Genomic DNA, 15,660 nt, shown 5'->3' on the forward strand with positions numbered 1-15,660 from the left:
TCCGTTCTGCTAGGTAAATACATCTTAGAGACTTCCCTTCTTCTGAGCTACGGACTGAGCGTCCGTTCTGCTAGCCTCAAGCGCGCCCGACAGTCGAAGCCGGGCCCTGCGTGTGAGAAACTTACTGCGAAGAGTTTCTAGAGTTGCTTTCAACGAAGTTGACTCCAAGCCTGACCTCTCGGTGTCCGGTCTGGTGCCCGGCGGGAGATGGTTCTTGCGGATACATATCGGACTTCCGTGATGTCGCGGAGTGGGCAGACCGCCGCGTCCGCCGCGGTCATTTGTCCAGCGTTCGCGCATTGTTTTTGTGTTCAATTGTCGTTTGTTTGATGTAACTCGTCTGGCAGCAGCGGGCCTTTGTATAAGGAGGACTGTGCCTAGGTGCTTGGGTACCACGCGGCGCGTCCAGTGACGGATCCGTTTCCGGGAGGGGGGGGGGGCGTCACGCTGGCTCTGTATATATTCGCGGCGAAACATTTGCCACACCGATGACAGCTTCCGGCACCACGATGCGACACCCAAAAGTGCACGCGTCGCCGATTGACGACGAGCGTGCACCTGGCTTGAATGCTGGATATCGTGTTCGATAACATGCCATGGGCCATTAATGAAAGTGACGCAGGTGTGATTAAGGGGGCACCCACGCTCTTGCGCGTCGGTTTGTTGCGGAGCAAGTTTTTCGAATCATGTTGGGCACTTCAAATGCCGATTGTCCAGATGCGCGACTGGCTTTCGTTGATTTCGCCGGGTTGTCCGGACGGATTGAGTCATTGGGAGATCTGGCATCAGTCTGTATTCTGAACCCTGAAGCGATTGCGACGAGCTACCGGACAGAGTGTCAAGAGTGAGAAGAGAAGAGAAGAGGTATGGCATTACGATGATTTGGATAGTGGACTAACCTGCAGCCTCAACCCTTCCGATCCAACCAAACTGCCCGGATGACTGGACGAGGTATTTGACGCTTCAGCAATTCATCGTATAGTCTTCCACCAAGCGTCTACCTCTAAATTCTTCGTGCATAGTGTCCCTGAACTCAGGATAAGGGGGGTACTGCCCAGATGGGGCGTCAGGCATGCATGACGTGACGATGCTTACTATTAGGCGTCTATCATCGCCACAGCCAGCGAACACGAAGGGTCATTTCCTCTTTACTCCAACCACCACCATATCCTGAGCGATCAGACCGCGAGGGGCTATGGCGCCGACTTGCACTCCGACGAGGCCGGCTCTAACCTCGCGGTATCCAGCCAGTGCGCGCGGAAGACGGTGCCGCGGGCCACATATGCCTGTCGGATTTCCGTAGCGTCGTGGGGCGCGGTAGGTTAGGGTGAGTCACCTCATTGACTGGACGCTTACAGATTATCTTGAGCCTCGACTTACCTCGTGTTTAGCCCGGAAGTTGTCTGGTTACAGCCGGCCTCCGTTAAGCACGGGATGTACCTGGACACCTCATGGACCGTGGGACGCGTTGCCGCAGCAGGGCGTCGTCCTGTGCTGGGTAAAGCATGTGTTTGTGTATTTGGGGGCGCTATGAGCTAAGGTGATTGCCCCTTTACTCCTAGTACGATGTCCATGCTGTAATTTCCGATGACGCCACCTATCAACCTTACTTATTCACTCGCCAGTCGATATGATGCTTAAATTTCATCCATACTTCCAGAAAGGACTCCTCACATGTTTTACTTTTACAATTTGGCTAGGCACCACATCTGGAAACTACGCCATCGCGCGTAGAGCGTTTGAACGCGGTGGACGTAGGCGACGATGCGCACAACAGCAATGAACCCTAGCCGACATTAGTGACGATACAAAATCAGAGTGAGCTTAGCCCGGTGAGTGCATCTCAAACTCGCCTCGTCTACTCCCAGTCTCACTGTTTTCGCGATATGGCGCAGAATATTAATGTGTGTAGCGGCTGCTCTCGTAGCGCTCCTATACGAGCTGACTTTGAGCAGAACCAGAATCCGCAAGATTTCCATACATTCATGAACTACCCGCAGCCGCCGAATACACCAGGCATTATTGTCCCCCAACGAGTTTATCGGCGGGCGACTGGTCAAAACGGCTTCAATCCTCTTCCTCCAATCAGGTTCTTCGCCAACGGTTTCCTCGGGCTGCATCTAGAGAGTGCTTTGGTCCCTGGCAATGAACTTGACAACGCAGAAACCACTCCACCATTGTCAGAGACTAACATCAGGGTCAACCTACGCATTTTGGCAAGTTTATGTCCGCTTCATACCCCGACTATCGAAGCCTCATGCATATCTCATCTCACAGTGGCCTGGGTACGACGAATGGACCATGCTTAATGCCTTAACCGCCAACTTGGGGAATCGTCCCGTGACCCTGGCCCAGATCGCAAACCAGGCCGCCACCCGTGTTCAGCAGTTCTACAATGTGAGTAGCTCGCGTTGTAGCTTAGATGCCAACCCGCTTATGTAGTATAGGACATGCTTCACGCTACCGGAGGCGATCCTCATTGGGCGCTGCAGAACATCCCATTCCGTGCCCTTTCCCTTGTGGAGCTGCGCAACGTCTCTCAGGGATCTTGGCAGCCTGTTCTTTGTCATTCTCCTACTTAGCTGTAACGTCTTGATTCGCCTTAGAGCGTCCTGATTGTTTCGTCCTTCCGTTCACGCGCCAAGTGTATCAGTAGCTTCACGTAGATAGCAGTTGTCCTAGATTATGTATTATGACGCAGCGGTGCCTGGATTGGACAGCACTGCCAGATTGTAGGGTCACGAGTATGATGAGTATTGCTTTAGATCAGTGATCGTCTTTGATACAAGACTTGTCAATGCGGAAGCGACATAGCCGAGCTATGGGCTGGGTTGGTGAGGGCCCGGCCTTGCTCGACCGGTTCGGCTTTGGTGCCTGTAGTGCCCAGCGCAGTCCAAGAGGTGGAGTCGGAGGCTCCTGAGATGAGTGGCTTGCCTTAGTGGCACCAATATCGCCAATGCGCCACAGCTATGTCGATCCGAACGCAAGACGCAAAAGCGATATTAACGACCGCCATTGAGACGTTCAGACACGGTTCTGCGCTGCACCGATCGCAGCTTAATGCTTACTTACTTACTTATTCGAGAGTAAGCCGGTAAAACCATGCCCCTGGCATATGAACCCTCCAGTGTATTCCAGATTAGTCAGGCCGACGTCTGCTCGGCAGCGCTCGGCATCGCCTCGGCAGACCTTATATTTAAGGTGCCTATCAGCGCCACAATGCCCATCGCGATCAACGAAGGTTTTCAACGCGCGCGCCAATTCGTCGCGCACCACATCACCTCCTTGCACTTCGGAGTGAACCAGCGGGGCTCACACGTCCAGGGCTCATTTTACAGCATATTATGCTAACAGTTAGTTCTAGTTCGTAAATTCGTCCGGTCCTAGTGAGCCCGAGTCTACGCGCTGATTTCGAGATATGGCATATCGGATTGCCAGGCACCTTACGTTGCCGGATCTAGTAGCAACCGAAGAAGCTTTCCATTAATGTACGCCATCGAGCCTGTTTCAGCCAACAGTGACATGCTGCACTGAACATTTCAACTCATGCCGATGAGGACTCGGAGTATGATGAGCCCGCCCAGACACCCGCGGTACATACGTAAGTTCTACTCAGAAATGAATTCGGAATTGACTGACCGTTGTTGTAGTCGTATTCCTGGCAACCCATGCACCTCTTTGTACTTCCACGCCACCGCAAGTTTGCGAGTCTCAGGCTGCAGCATTGTTATACTCCTGCTGTTTCACTGAGCCCGCCCATACGCGAGGGGCAGCCTATGCTGTGAGCTTTCAAAGGCGAACGCGTCTTTCCGCGATATCTCATGGAAATATGCATTTGGCTGACACCCTACATGAATGTCTCGCTTTCCGACGGAGGTTCCCTTGTTTCTACAGATGACGTCCCGCATTGGAGCGTCCGCACCCTCGCGGGCAGCCTTCGCCTCTGCGGGAAGAACGGTGTCACAGCTCGCTACTGCATTCAGGGATTATCGTGAAACATGCCTTGCGCTGAGTGGTGTGGCTGGTCTGGTATAAGATGGCTTGTAGCTGGTCAGTCTTTTCGTCAGAACAACTCCCAGACATCTTCACAGTATTTCACCAATGGCCTCCAACATTCGCTCGGTAGGCGCAGTCGCTATTGCTCACATCATCTTCAAAGCTAACGCATAGCGTCTTTAGCAGAGTTCTCATCACTCGTTTATGGATTACAGTGATGATATCCATGCGAACCTCCCAGGCGTCATCGTTCCCCAAGCAGCCTACGTGCCCCAGCATGGACAGATGGTCAATCCACCTCTGCCGAGCATTCGCTTCGTACACAACAACATTCCCGCTATACGCCTCCGGGACGCACTGGCCTCTCCCAACCTCCCTGGGCTTCGCGGAGCGAGGACAGCACCCACGCTGTCCAACACAGGAATGAGGGTTACTCTTCGTATCCATGTCGGTCGCATTCTCCTTCAAAGATAATATACATCCACTTATTGCTTCTCAGTGGCCTGGATACCCAAACTGGCGCCAGGAGAACGGCATAGACCTCTTCGACCACACGTACCAAGCGAACCCCCTGACGTTCGAGCGCATTGCGCACAAGGTGGCGCGGCTCGTCAAGATGTTCTACGACGTATGTCCCAGCTTTCCCTCCGCCGTTTTCTGTGCTGACCGCTGTTTCCGTGCCGCAGGATATGCAGCACAACGTCGGAACTGAGCCTAGCTGGCAGCTCCAGGGGATTCCGTTCGACAACCTCTATCTCGTGGAGCTGCGTCACGTCTCTAGAGGCAGCTGGCAGCCAGTTATCTGCTGGAACCCCTAAGTGACACCTGTGCGCCTGTGCATACACGGCAGGCAGGTAATTAAGGCTTTTCACGAGCTCGGAGTCCCCCAACAGCGTGTTTTTTTTGTACGATTTCGAGTATCGTCGCGGTCGTGGTGACCCATTCATTGTAGCCATATTATTGTAGACTAGACACACCCTAGATTGCCGGATTATGGACGTAGCTACGTTATTAACATTATTAGACGAGGGTGAACAGCTCCAAGATCAGCTTACGATAGGGCGTCGTTGCATATTCCGCCCATGCCGGTGAGCTATAGCAGCGGGTGACATGGTAAAGCTGAAGTCGGAGATCGTGGTGGTAGTCTTCTGCACGGAGCGCTGAGTCTGCATTTGACAACATAAGCGAGTCGCATACAGCTTCGGAAAAGGTCTTTATCGGAAATCGGGCCAAGCGCCTTGAAGGCGTTCAAGGCCCCAAGAAAAAATAATGCTTGTGAAAAAAGCCTCATAAGGCGCTTGTCATCAGATATTTCCCCCCGATATGCCTTGCACCAATCTTTAGTAGCCTTCGATCTCGCTTCACCCTTTTGCCTACCCTTCGCCCATGTCGGAAATCCCATCCATGCCTTGCGAGACTTGAAGCTTCTTCAAGTGGGGAATTCTTTCGAAAAAGAACTATCTATTCAATGATCCCAGGGCGACCGCTCCGCTTGCAAGAGCCATCAGAGTACGGAAAAGGCACCTCATGTAGTGGGACTCAAAGCTCACGGCACTCGCTAGCAGACCAACATCCGTTGACTTGGAATTCTATGCGAGAAGTTTGCATGCAGCATTGAGTCTCGGGCACTCCCGTTATCACAGCAGCTACCTACATAGGTGAGTACGTCGGTGCCAGAAAGGAGTGTTCGGGATCATCTGAGCAATGCGTGAGAGGCAAGATAAGCTACCAGTCAATGAGAAAACGGAGAGAATGTTTTGGGTCCCGCCGGCGGCCGCGAGTGCCAACAGAACTACGGCACAATCACTAGTGGTTACTAGGTATTTGGATACCTGACTCTTCGCGCAACATACCTATATACCTCAGCACATGTACAATGTTTCTATAGCTTTTAGCTCCTTGTACATTCGCGTCCTTTATCATACTCTAACTCTGTTTACAGATTAAACAGCTAGACAAGCTTCAGACTTACACAAGAGACCTTTGTCATAACAGAGCTATCCTTAGAAATCCTCACAGTATTTCACCTATGGCCTGCAGGGTAGGGACAGCTACTGTTTTCGCATTATCTACAAAGCTAATACAAAGCACCCTTGACAGATCTGAGTCACTCATCACTCATTCCTCGAGTACAGCGATGATTACAAGACGAGCCTTCCAGGCATCATTGCCCCCCAAGCAGTCTACGCGTCCCTGCCTGGACAAGAGGTCATATCCACCTCTGCCGAGCATTCGCTTCATACACAGCAATATTCCTTCTGTACGCCTCCGGGACGCACTAGCTTCTCCCTGCCTCCCCGGGCTCCCCGGAGCGAGGACAGTACCCACGCTGTCAAACACGGGAATGACGCCTCTCGAGCGCACCGCGCACGAGGTGGCGCGACTCGTCAGGACGTACGTCTCAGCTTAGCCTCCGCCATTTTCCGCGCTGACTGCCGGTGCCACGCCACAGGATATGCAGCGCAACGTCGGAACTGAGCCTGGCTGGAAGCTCCAAGGAGCCCCGTTCGATAACCTCTATCTCGCGGAGCTGCGTCACGTCTCTAGAAGCGGCAGGCAGCCTGTTATCTGTTGGAACTCCTAAATGGCACCTGCCCGCCTGCGCATGCACGAACAGACGGGTAACGATGGCTTGTCACGAGCTCAGAGCCACCGACTACGTATTTCTTTTGTGCGATTTCGAGGGTCATGGTGATCTTTTCGTTGTAGGGATATATTCATAGACTGGACACGATAAAGCCAGGGTCGTCTTCACGGAGCGCTGAATCTGTATCTTTCAACAACATATGCGAGTCACATACGGCTAAGAAGGCCCTTGTCGGAAATCGGGATAAGCGCCTGGAAGGCGTCTCAAGGCTCCAAGAGAAAATAACGTTAGAGAAATGCCTTGTGTGGCACCTGCCACCAGGCAATTTCCTCTGATATTCGTTGGTAAAGATTAATCTCGCTTCACCCTTTTGCCTACCCTTCGCCTATGTCGGAAATCCCATTCGTGCCTCGCAAGGCGTGGGAATTCTTTTGACAAAGCTACTGATTCCGGGAATTCCCAAGGTGACCGCTCCGCCTGCAAGGGCCATCAGCCTGAGAGTACAGCTGCAGTAGGCCTCAAAACTCACGGCATTCACAGGCAGCCCGACATCCGCCGACTCAGAAGCAGGCTCGCATACGACATTGACTCCCGGTCGTTCCCGCCATCACTGCAGCTGCCCTACTTGGGCAAGTATGTCGGTAAAAAGGAATATTCAGGATCATCTGAGCGATGCATGGGAGGCGAGATAAGCTACCAGTCAATGAGAAGGCGAGAAGGGTGCTTAGATCCCGCCGGCGGCCGTGTATGCCAATAGAAGTTACGGCACTGTGGTCCGATCACCAATACGCTCGTGACAAGGAGGCGGCCATGTTTACCCGCAGGCAGCGGCAGCGGCGTTAAGCTCTGCGGGGACGTGAGCTGGTTGGAACAGCGGGTATGCTGCCCCAGAGATATCGGGCCAGACGACGACGACACGGCCACGGTCAACGTGGGAGTGCGACCAGACGGGCAACAAACGCCACAAGGCCTTGAGCGCCGATTTTATTCCTGCGGAGATTTACCCTAAGGGGCAACATGCTGCTTTGACTCGCGCCTGCTGGCGAAGGCCCATTGTGAACTCTGGAGGCCTGGTTCGCCGGAGGATAATCCTCCGAATAGCTCGTCAAAACATCCGGCGCTAGGGACTTGGCGCCTGCTTACTGCGGTCTCTCACCGGGGATCCTCAGTAACCTTGATTTTCGCGAGCGCCGTCTGAAACACGCTTGATATAAGCCAGGAGATAGCAGCTAGGCTCCACGATATCCTCGCCAGAAACCCTACATCATGGAGGGAGAGTCCCAAGGCTCGGCTTCGGACTCAAACATGGCTCCTCAGACAACCCCTGCGCAGGGCGGCAAGGTCAAACAGACGAGGAGGCGGCAGCGGTTGAGCTGTGTCGAATGCACCAAGCGTCGACAGGTGAGTCTTTCGTTCTCGGCCTTGAACCAGGGACGCGGATATGCCGAGCCTTCAGTGATTCGGATTTCTAGTCGGTTGGAACGTCTCTCGATAGGCAGCCATGTGCCGAGCTCAAGCGCAACGATCCAGGTGCTAACTCCTTTTTGCCCAGCGATGTGACCGCCAGTTCCCCTGCGGGCTGTGCACGACCCGCGGAATCCCCCACCTGTGCCGCTGGGAGCCCGTCGTGGTTCGACCGGCCCCGCAGAGGCCGCCGAGCGCGGCCATCAGTGCCGCCGCCAATGCCGCCGCCGCCAATTCCACGATCGAGGCTCTGTCTGCACGCATCGCAGCACTCGAACAAGCGTTGCTCCAGCAGCAAAGCTGTGCGCAGAAAGACACCAACGACACCACCTCACACGCCTCGTCGTCGCTGTCGCCGCCGGCCTCCTCGAGCGAGAGCACCCCCGACCTCGGCCACGACTTCACGCCGTCGCCAGGCGCCGCCGACCCCTGCTCGGAGACCGAGAACGAAGACGAGGACGCCCCGCCCGCGCTCATCGACTACGACGTCCAGCGTGCCGCAGTCGCACTCGCACAGCTCTCGCTCGCCCCCCGGACCGAGTACGTCGGCAACGGCACAGTGCTGTGTGCGATTCACAAGGCACGTCACTGATCCCCATCTCCTCGGCCGATCCTGCGTGCGCGTGTGTGCCAAAGTGCTAACTGCGATGACGATCCCTGCAGCTGGGAAACCCCGAGTCCTGGCGTTTCCCGCACCCGGCGACGATGTTAACAAGCCCCGTCTCGCCCGCGGCCCTCGCAGAGGCCTCGAGCCACGGCCGCCGCACGTGGGAGATCCTCTCGGAAGGCCTCGGCGGCACCGAAGGCAGCAGCACGTCGTCGTCGTCGCCCGACATGTCGTCGTCCTCGAGCCCGTACACGTCCCCGATCCGGCGGCTCGTCGCGAAGCTGCCGCCGCGGCACGTCTTCGACGAGACCCTCGACGGCTTCTTCCCCGAGCGCAGCTGGCAGTTCGGCATACCCGAACGCTGGTTCCGCGCCGGGTGCCAGGCGATGTGGGGCCGCCTCGCGATGCGCTGCGTGCCCGGCTGCCGCCGCCAGGGTGAGTGCCCCGCGTGCAGGGAGGAGATCAACCCGCACTGGCTCTGCTTCGTCTTCGCCGTCCTCGCGCTCGCCCCGAGCCCGCGCGGCGCGCCGAGGGACAACGGGAGGTACTTCATGTACTCGCTCATGGCGCGACGCCACGTCGAGGACGTCCTGCTCGTCACGCCCGCGTACTCGACCTCGGAGGGGTCCGTCCATGGCGGCGTGCTTACCTGCATCTCCTCGTCGCTGCACGCCATGTACCTTGTTGACCGCGGGCGAATTAGCGAGGCTTGGAAGCTCGTCGGCAAGTACGTCGCTTCCCGTTCCTGATGAGTGAACGGTATGTTGATGCCAATGTTTCAGTGGCATGCGCCATGCTCAAGCCCTGGGCATGCACCGCGATCCTGGATGGAGAAAATGGGAAGCAATGCATGCTGACGACCGGGAGCTGCGCATTGGCGGATGGTGGCTGCTCATCATCTCCGACCGGTTAGGATCTTTTTGGCACTACAAGGAGCTCGGTCTGCTGACGCATGAATACACAGAATGTGGTCCTTCGTTCTGGGCAGGCCATCGATGACACCCCCGGGCTCATACGATGTGAAAGCGGTGCCCAGCGACCTGCACGCCGACGGAACGCCAAACTCGTGCGCAGCGTATCACAGGGTGTTTATCCCCCTGACAGATCTCATCTTTGAAGCAACTGACAAGGCAAGCCGGAATGCAGCTGTTACAGACCCCTGTGCTGACGCTCTCGTCTAGTGCTTGGGCATCCGCGCTCCGCCGTACGCGACAGTCCTGGATTTGGACCGACGCTTCTGCGAATGGGAGCGCCGTCTTCCCGAACAGCTGCGATGGCCCAAATCGTCCGCACCCGGCACGCCAGACCTTGCAAAGAACGCGTCCTCGGATCTCTCCACCCCTGCCGGGCGCGCGCGGCGCTACCAAACCACGACGCTCGCCGGCTGGTACCTCTGCGGCCTCATGGGCATCCACCGGCCGTACCTCATGCGCGCGCCGCCGATCCTCCCGCCGCCAGGCAGCGCGCCGGGCGCGGCGCGCACGAGGCTGCTGCTGAACCCGTCGCGCGAGCGGTGCATCGAGCTCGCGCTCGAGCTCACGCGGACGATGTGCGACTTCCACGACGCGCTCGCGCCGTGGCGCGCGCCGGGGCGGCTGAACGCCGAGACGTTCTCGTACTTCCTCTTCGACGGCGCCGTCGCGCTCGCGGGCGCGCTCTCGCAGGCGCCGCCGCACCCGCGCGCGGGCGAGTGCCGGACGCTCATCGACCGCGCCATGACCGTGCTCGCGCGCCACGCCGAGCAGGCCCAGGGCGCCCTCGACGGCGAGGGCGAGATGGCGCGCCGCGCCATGGTCGTCCTCCGCGCCCTCCGCAAGGCCGGCGGGTGGGACCGCAGGGACGAGGACAAGGGCGAGCTCGTCCTCCTCCAAGACCTCCTCGTCCAGGCGCAGCGCGACCAGCCGCAGCCGCACGTGCCGCTCCAGCAACAGCAACAGCAGCAGCAGCCGCCCCCGACGGACAATAGCAGCAGCAGCAGCAGCAGCGCGGCGGTGGCGGACTTTTACGCCGCGCTCGGCGCGCAGATGGGTTCGCCGCCGTCGCCGCCGTCACAGCAACAGCAGTACGCTGCCGGCAACGGGATGTTTGGGGGCGCCCCGCAGGCCGCCTCTGCGGTGTCGTTCATCCCGTACCTCAACTCGACGTACCCTCCCGTGTCGAATCCGTCCATGTTCACGACGGCGCCGCCCGCAGCGCCTGGCCCGCTGCGTCCCTTCCCGTCCGCGTCCGCAGGACTTGCGTCGGACTTTGAGATGTCCTTCGGCCCGTCGGCGGACGTGGACATGATGCAGCCTCTGCAATCGACGCTCATGCCGTTCAACGTGCTGCAGGGCGTGCAGCCGGATTCGCAGCAACACATGGAAAACCTCGATCTTGACTGGGCACGGCTTGCGGGGATGGAGAGCTGGTACAGCGCGAACTCATCTACCGCTTAATCTGGAATGCTTTGGAATCTTGGCAGAGTGCTGAAAGTTTTCACATCATGCGTTGGCTGGGGGTCGCTACACTTTGGGCAAGATTAGCAAAAGGGAGACAAGATGTCTACCGTTAGAACAAAGCACTGTATAATAAAACGTCTAATCTATTCTCGATATTCTGCCCGCTGCAGCCGCTCTATTCCGATCGTTGATAATGTCCACATATCTGACGTCCCTGTAATACGCCGCCCGTCGCATCTCCTTCGACATCTCTCGCTTCGGCATGTGCTGCGCGCCCACCCAGTCCTCCATCCATTGCATCAGCAGCGAGTATGGGTCCCTGCGCTGCTTCCCCTTCATACGCTCGATGAACGGAGAGTCCATGCTGACATCGACCCAGTGCACCAGCGCAGTGGCAAGCGTCGCCTTTGACGGCTGGATCCTGAGCACACGCATCCATGCCAGCACAAGCGGGATCTCGGTCTGGAGCGACTGTGTGGCGAGCAGCTCGATGAGGGCGCGGAATGTGACGTCGGTGGGCACGACCTCAGGGTAGAGCGTGCCAGGCTTGTCGGGGAGGAGGGAGAGGAGGGGCGACTCGTCGTAGAGCGCGCGTTCAGTGACGCGGTTGATGACTTCGTTGACGGGGTTAAGAGCGGCGTCATCGCTTCCGCGGCGCAAAGCTTGGACGGGAGATGGGATGCTCGCAAGCGCAGGCCAGTTTCCTAGGAGCATCTGGACAGCGTGCCTCAGAGCCACCTGGCCCGCACGCTCAAAGTTCCATCTGCCTGTTACCCATGGGCGCCGTTCGGGGTCGAGCATAGCCGTAATACGGCATGCAGGCTGCGTCCGAAGGTCCTCCGATGGCTCGGCCTCGCTCGAACTAGGGTTTGACAAGCGTCCAATCCCGATGGATGCTAGTTGTCCGCGAATAGTATCCTCGAACTTTCGTGCCCATCTCGCGGTGTGGAGCATGATGTTGATGGTGTAGACGTCGGGTCGGAGGTGGTACAAGGTTTCGATATGGTCGAATAAAGTAAACACGACATCAGGCCGGCCCATGCGGTGAAGAGAGACCATGAACTGGTGAAGGGCACGCAGGGTGACCGCTGGGGGACGTCGACCGGCGAACGACCCTCCCGAGTCCTGCGCCGCGTGTACCGCTTCCAAGAGCTGAAAAGCACGGTTTGGCTGACCATTCATTGTCAGGGCACAAAGTCCCATGCCTAAAGACTGTGTATTCAACGATAAGCCGTATGAGGAAGCTTCGTCCCATAACAGAACAGCGTTTCCGTAGTCATGCTTAGCCAGCAGACCTTTGATGACCGTCGAATAAGCTGCACGGTTTAGAGGGTACGCGGATGCGCTTTGTCGGAAAGTCTTCAGCAAGTTGGCGGCGGAAGTCTCTGGGGCACGCGAGGCGACATAGAGCGTGGACACCCATTGATGAATATCCACAGCCAGCCTCCTCCCTATACGGCTTCCATGAGCTTGGCGATTTTGCGACGAAACAAGGCGGGTTAAATATCGTAGAGCCAGGGAAGCACGTCGAAAAGCTTTGATGTAGCGGGCTTGCAGAAGCTTGACACCCACTGTCCTTGGCGCATCCTCTTCTTTCCACTTCGACCGAAGCTCCCTAAGATATCGTGCCGCCTTCTTGCGATATCTGTGCGTGATCATGAGGTCACATAGACATTGCAGCTGGTATCTTGTGGGACCGACGCCGTCTTGCACCATCTTCCTCTCAACCGCGACCGCGACCTCCATAGTAACAAAACCAGGGGAGAGCAGTGCGTTGTAGGTCTGTTTGCGAACCTTGGTGCCATGCTGCGTCATCCTCTCGAGAACTTGGCTAACCAATGCACTGGTCTCCTTGGACCTGGGGTGTAGAGACAGGGCACGGAGAAGAAGGTTGAAGTGTAGCTTCGAAGGCCTATGACGCGCCTCACAGAATCTCTGTACGAATTCACGTATAATGGCTGTAAGTCTCTTGTGAGCCAGCTCCGCGACAGTTAATACGATGATAGAGTCGGTAGTCGAGGAGTGAACGTGTGGCAAAGCGCGACGGATCAGGTCCAGGGAGGAGACAGCATCTTGGGATGAACGGGCTTTGTGGTACAAAACGTACAGCGCGAGCCAAGGCGGCCGCCGGTCATCCTGGGGCGGTATGAATGATAATATATCTTGAAAACTGCTAGCGTCAATGGTCTGGAGGGATAAGGAGTCTGCCTCCGATTTCGCGAGGTTGCGAGCAAACGCGGTCACGGAGTCAGAACCACGGTTGGCAGATGCGATTGCAGCAAGTGTATCATCGCCTTTGGACTTGGTTCGTAGTTCTCTAGCAAGCTCAGCTACTCGTCTAGCCTGCGACGTGACGGTTAAAGTCTGAGTGGACAGCGGGTATCGGCGGAAGGTGTTCCCAGCAAAGGCAGTCGTACGCGTCACTATCGAGGATAGAGCAGGCGTCCTGAACCACATACATTTGGCCTAGCAGAGGTCAGAAATATCTAGGGATTATGAACAGGTCACGCACTTCCGGACACCGCTCGCACCAAAGAGAGGTCGTGCTCGCTGCGCGAAGGTGGTGAGGCGTGTGACATGAGGAAAATCGAGTCATGTAACGCATAACGCGTTACCCATCGTGACCGAGGCGAGGACGTGATGCCGCATAGGGAGCTCGAAGATTATTCCCTACCGTCACCTCTCTCTGAACTGCACGCCATGTCCGGCGACGAAACACGCCAAAAAGACCACGATGAGTCCGACTCGGAGTCCGAGGAGGAAGACGTCCTCGACAACATCCCTAAGGTCGACATAGACGTCACGAAGTTAACACCACTTTCACCAGAGGTCATCTCAAAACAGGTGCGTAAGCTTGCTTCTGCAGGCCCGGCAATATTTACTGATGACATCGGATAGGCCACTATCAACTTGGGTGAGACATTCTGTAAAGCACACGCGAGGGATATGACGAGAACCTCTTGTAGGCACGATCGGACATGTCGCCCACGGAAAGTCGACGGTGGTGAAGGCGATATCAGGGGTCATGACTGTGCGGTTTAAGAATGAGTTGGTGCGGAACATTACTATCAAGCTTGGTTATGCCAACGCCAAAGTGCGTAAAAGAGCTTTCGCTGACTCACATCTACGAAGACTAAGCCTCTTGATAGATCTACAAGTGCGAGAACGCCGCTTGCCCAAGACCTGGCTGCTACAGGTCATATCGATCTGACAAGGAAGACAATCCCCCTTGCGAGCGGCCAGGCTGTGGTCACCGCATGAAGCTCATTCGCCACGTTTCTTTCGTCGATTGCCCGGGACACGATATTTTGATGGCTACTATGCTTAACGGTGCCGCAGTTATGGATGCTGCATTGCTTCTCATCGCCGGTAATGAAACGTGTCCTCAACCCCAAACATCTGAGCACTTGGCGGCTGTCGAGATCATGAAGCTCGAGAATATCATCATCCTTCAAAACAAGGTGGACCTGATCAAGGAGCAGCAAGCCCTGGAGCACCACAAGAGCATTCTCGCATTCGTCAAGGGTGAGTCAGAGATTTTGCATCGTCTTTCTACCTCTTACATGTGCGGGACCCCCAGGCACTGTTGCAGAGAAGGCACCAATCGTCCCCATCTCGGCTCAGCTGAGGTACAACATCGACGCAGTCAACGAGTACATCGTGAAGCGTATCCCCATCCCTGTACGAGACTTCATAGCCGACCCGAGGCTCATCGTCATCCGTTCCTTCGACGTCAACAAGCCTGGTGCCGAAGTCGAGGAGCTGAAGGGGGGTGTCGCTGGCGGCTCCATCCTGACGGGTGTCCTGCGGTTAGGGCAAGAGGTCGAGATTCGTCCCGGTATCGTCACCAAGGACGCCCAGGGCCGGAACCAGTGCAAGCCCATCTTCTCGCGCATCGTGACGCTGCTCGCTGAGAACAACCAGCTGCAGTTCGCCGTGCCCGGCGGCCTCATCGGTGTCGGCACCAGGATCGACCCCACGCTCTGCCGTGCAGACCGTCTCGTCGGCCAGGTGCTCGGCGCAGTCGGCAAATTGCCTCAGGTCTACACCGGTGCGTTTGATGACGTCGACGGCGTTGCTCTGCCGCCACAGGATGCTGACCACATGTCTGACAGAGCTCGAGATCTCCATGTTCTTGCTCCGCCGGTTGCTCGGTGTCAAGTCCGACGACAAGAAACAGACGAGGGTCGCCAAGCTCACGAAGGGCGAGCTGCTGCTCATCAACATCGGCTCGACGTCGACCGGTGGCCGTGTGCTCAGCGTCAGGGCCGACCTCGCCAAGATCCAGCTGACGACGCCGGCGTGCACGGAGATCGGCGAGAAGGTCGCGCTCTCGCGGCGCATCGAGAAGCATTGGCGTCTGGTCGGATGGGGCTCTGTGCAACGCGGCACTGTGCTCGAGCTTGACTGAGCATTGGGCAGTTTCTCACTTCATTGTGCTCACACATGCATCGCGCGCTCGCTGTGCCATATTTTCGATATTCGTGTAGCAATAGAGGCCTGTATCGATGCGCAGTCTCGCACTCACACTCTCGATCAACGACGTATGATCATTCAAGAAGGCGTAC

At 56.8% G+C, this 15,660-nt stretch overlaps 4 protein-coding genes across 4 annotated transcripts; all 4 read left to right on the top strand.

The window, feature by feature from the left end:
* Positions 1 to 1,886: 1,886 nt before the first annotated feature.
* On the top strand, positions 1,887 to 2,582 carry PHACADRAFT_198745 (uncharacterized protein; the record flags this gene model as incomplete). Its single annotated transcript, XM_007398979.1, has 4 exons — positions 1,887 to 1,904; positions 1,956 to 2,198; positions 2,254 to 2,397; positions 2,448 to 2,582. The coding sequence occupies 4 exons, from the start codon at positions 1,887 to 1,889 to the stop codon at positions 2,580 to 2,582; spliced, it is 540 nt and encodes a 179-aa protein (XP_007399041.1).
* Positions 2,583 to 4,101: 1,519 nt separating this feature from the next.
* PHACADRAFT_211921 (uncharacterized protein) lies at positions 4,102 to 5,166 on the top strand (the record flags this gene model as incomplete). The annotated part of the gene is made up of 4 exons (XM_007398980.1): positions 4,102 to 4,122; positions 4,180 to 4,443; positions 4,496 to 4,624; positions 4,683 to 5,166. 4 exons carry the CDS (start codon positions 4,102 to 4,104, stop codon positions 4,812 to 4,814), a joined length of 546 nt encoding a protein of 181 aa, XP_007399042.1. The 3' UTR covers positions 4,815 to 5,166.
* A 2,688-nt stretch (positions 5,167 to 7,854) lies between these two features.
* Positions 7,855 to 13,276, top strand: PHACADRAFT_261296 (uncharacterized protein). Its single transcript, XM_007398981.1, has 6 exons — positions 7,855 to 7,984; positions 8,136 to 8,627; positions 8,711 to 9,381; positions 9,437 to 9,562; positions 9,619 to 9,784; positions 9,836 to 13,276. Exons 1-6 carry the CDS (start codon positions 7,889 to 7,891, stop codon positions 11,087 to 11,089), a joined length of 2,805 nt encoding a protein of 934 aa, XP_007399043.1. The 5' UTR covers positions 7,855 to 7,888; the 3' UTR covers positions 11,090 to 13,276.
* A 502-nt stretch (positions 13,277 to 13,778) lies between these two features.
* Positions 13,779 to 15,626, top strand: PHACADRAFT_261297 (uncharacterized protein). The gene is made up of 6 exons (XM_007398982.1): positions 13,779 to 13,936; positions 13,991 to 14,006; positions 14,059 to 14,186; positions 14,242 to 14,617; positions 14,673 to 15,143; positions 15,208 to 15,626. The coding sequence occupies exons 1-6, from the start codon at positions 13,793 to 13,795 to the stop codon at positions 15,501 to 15,503; spliced, it is 1,431 nt and encodes a 476-aa protein (XP_007399044.1). The 5' UTR covers positions 13,779 to 13,792; the 3' UTR covers positions 15,504 to 15,626.
* Positions 15,627 to 15,660: the final 34 nt, after the last annotated feature.

The sequence above is a fragment of the Phanerochaete carnosa genome (assembly GCF_000300595.1).
Source record: "Phanerochaete carnosa HHB-10118-sp unplaced genomic scaffold PHACAscaffold_8, whole genome shotgun sequence".
NCBI lineage: Eukaryota > Fungi > Basidiomycota > Agaricomycetes > Polyporales > Phanerochaetaceae > Phanerochaete > Phanerochaete carnosa.

Coding starts and splice junctions, on each gene's coding strand:
- PHACADRAFT_261297 (XM_007398982.1), top strand. CDS start 13,793: ATGTCCGGCGACGAAACACGCCAAAAAGACCACGATGAGTCCGACTCG. Junction 14,187..14,241: donor TTGGTTATGCCAACGCCAAA/GTGCGTAAAAGA, acceptor GCCTCTTGATAG/ATCTACAAGTGCGAGAACGC. Junction 15,144..15,207: donor ATTGCCTCAGGTCTACACCG/GTGCGTTTGATG, acceptor CATGTCTGACAG/AGCTCGAGATCTCCATGTTC.
- PHACADRAFT_261296 (XM_007398981.1), top strand. CDS start 7,889: ATGGCTCCTCAGACAACCCCTGCGCAGGGCGGCAAGGTCAAACAGACG. Junction 8,628..8,710: donor TGCTGTGTGCGATTCACAAG/GCACGTCACTGA, acceptor CGATCCCTGCAG/CTGGGAAACCCCGAGTCCTG. Junction 9,785..9,835: donor TCTTTGAAGCAACTGACAAG/GCAAGCCGGAAT, acceptor GCTCTCGTCTAG/TGCTTGGGCATCCGCGCTCC.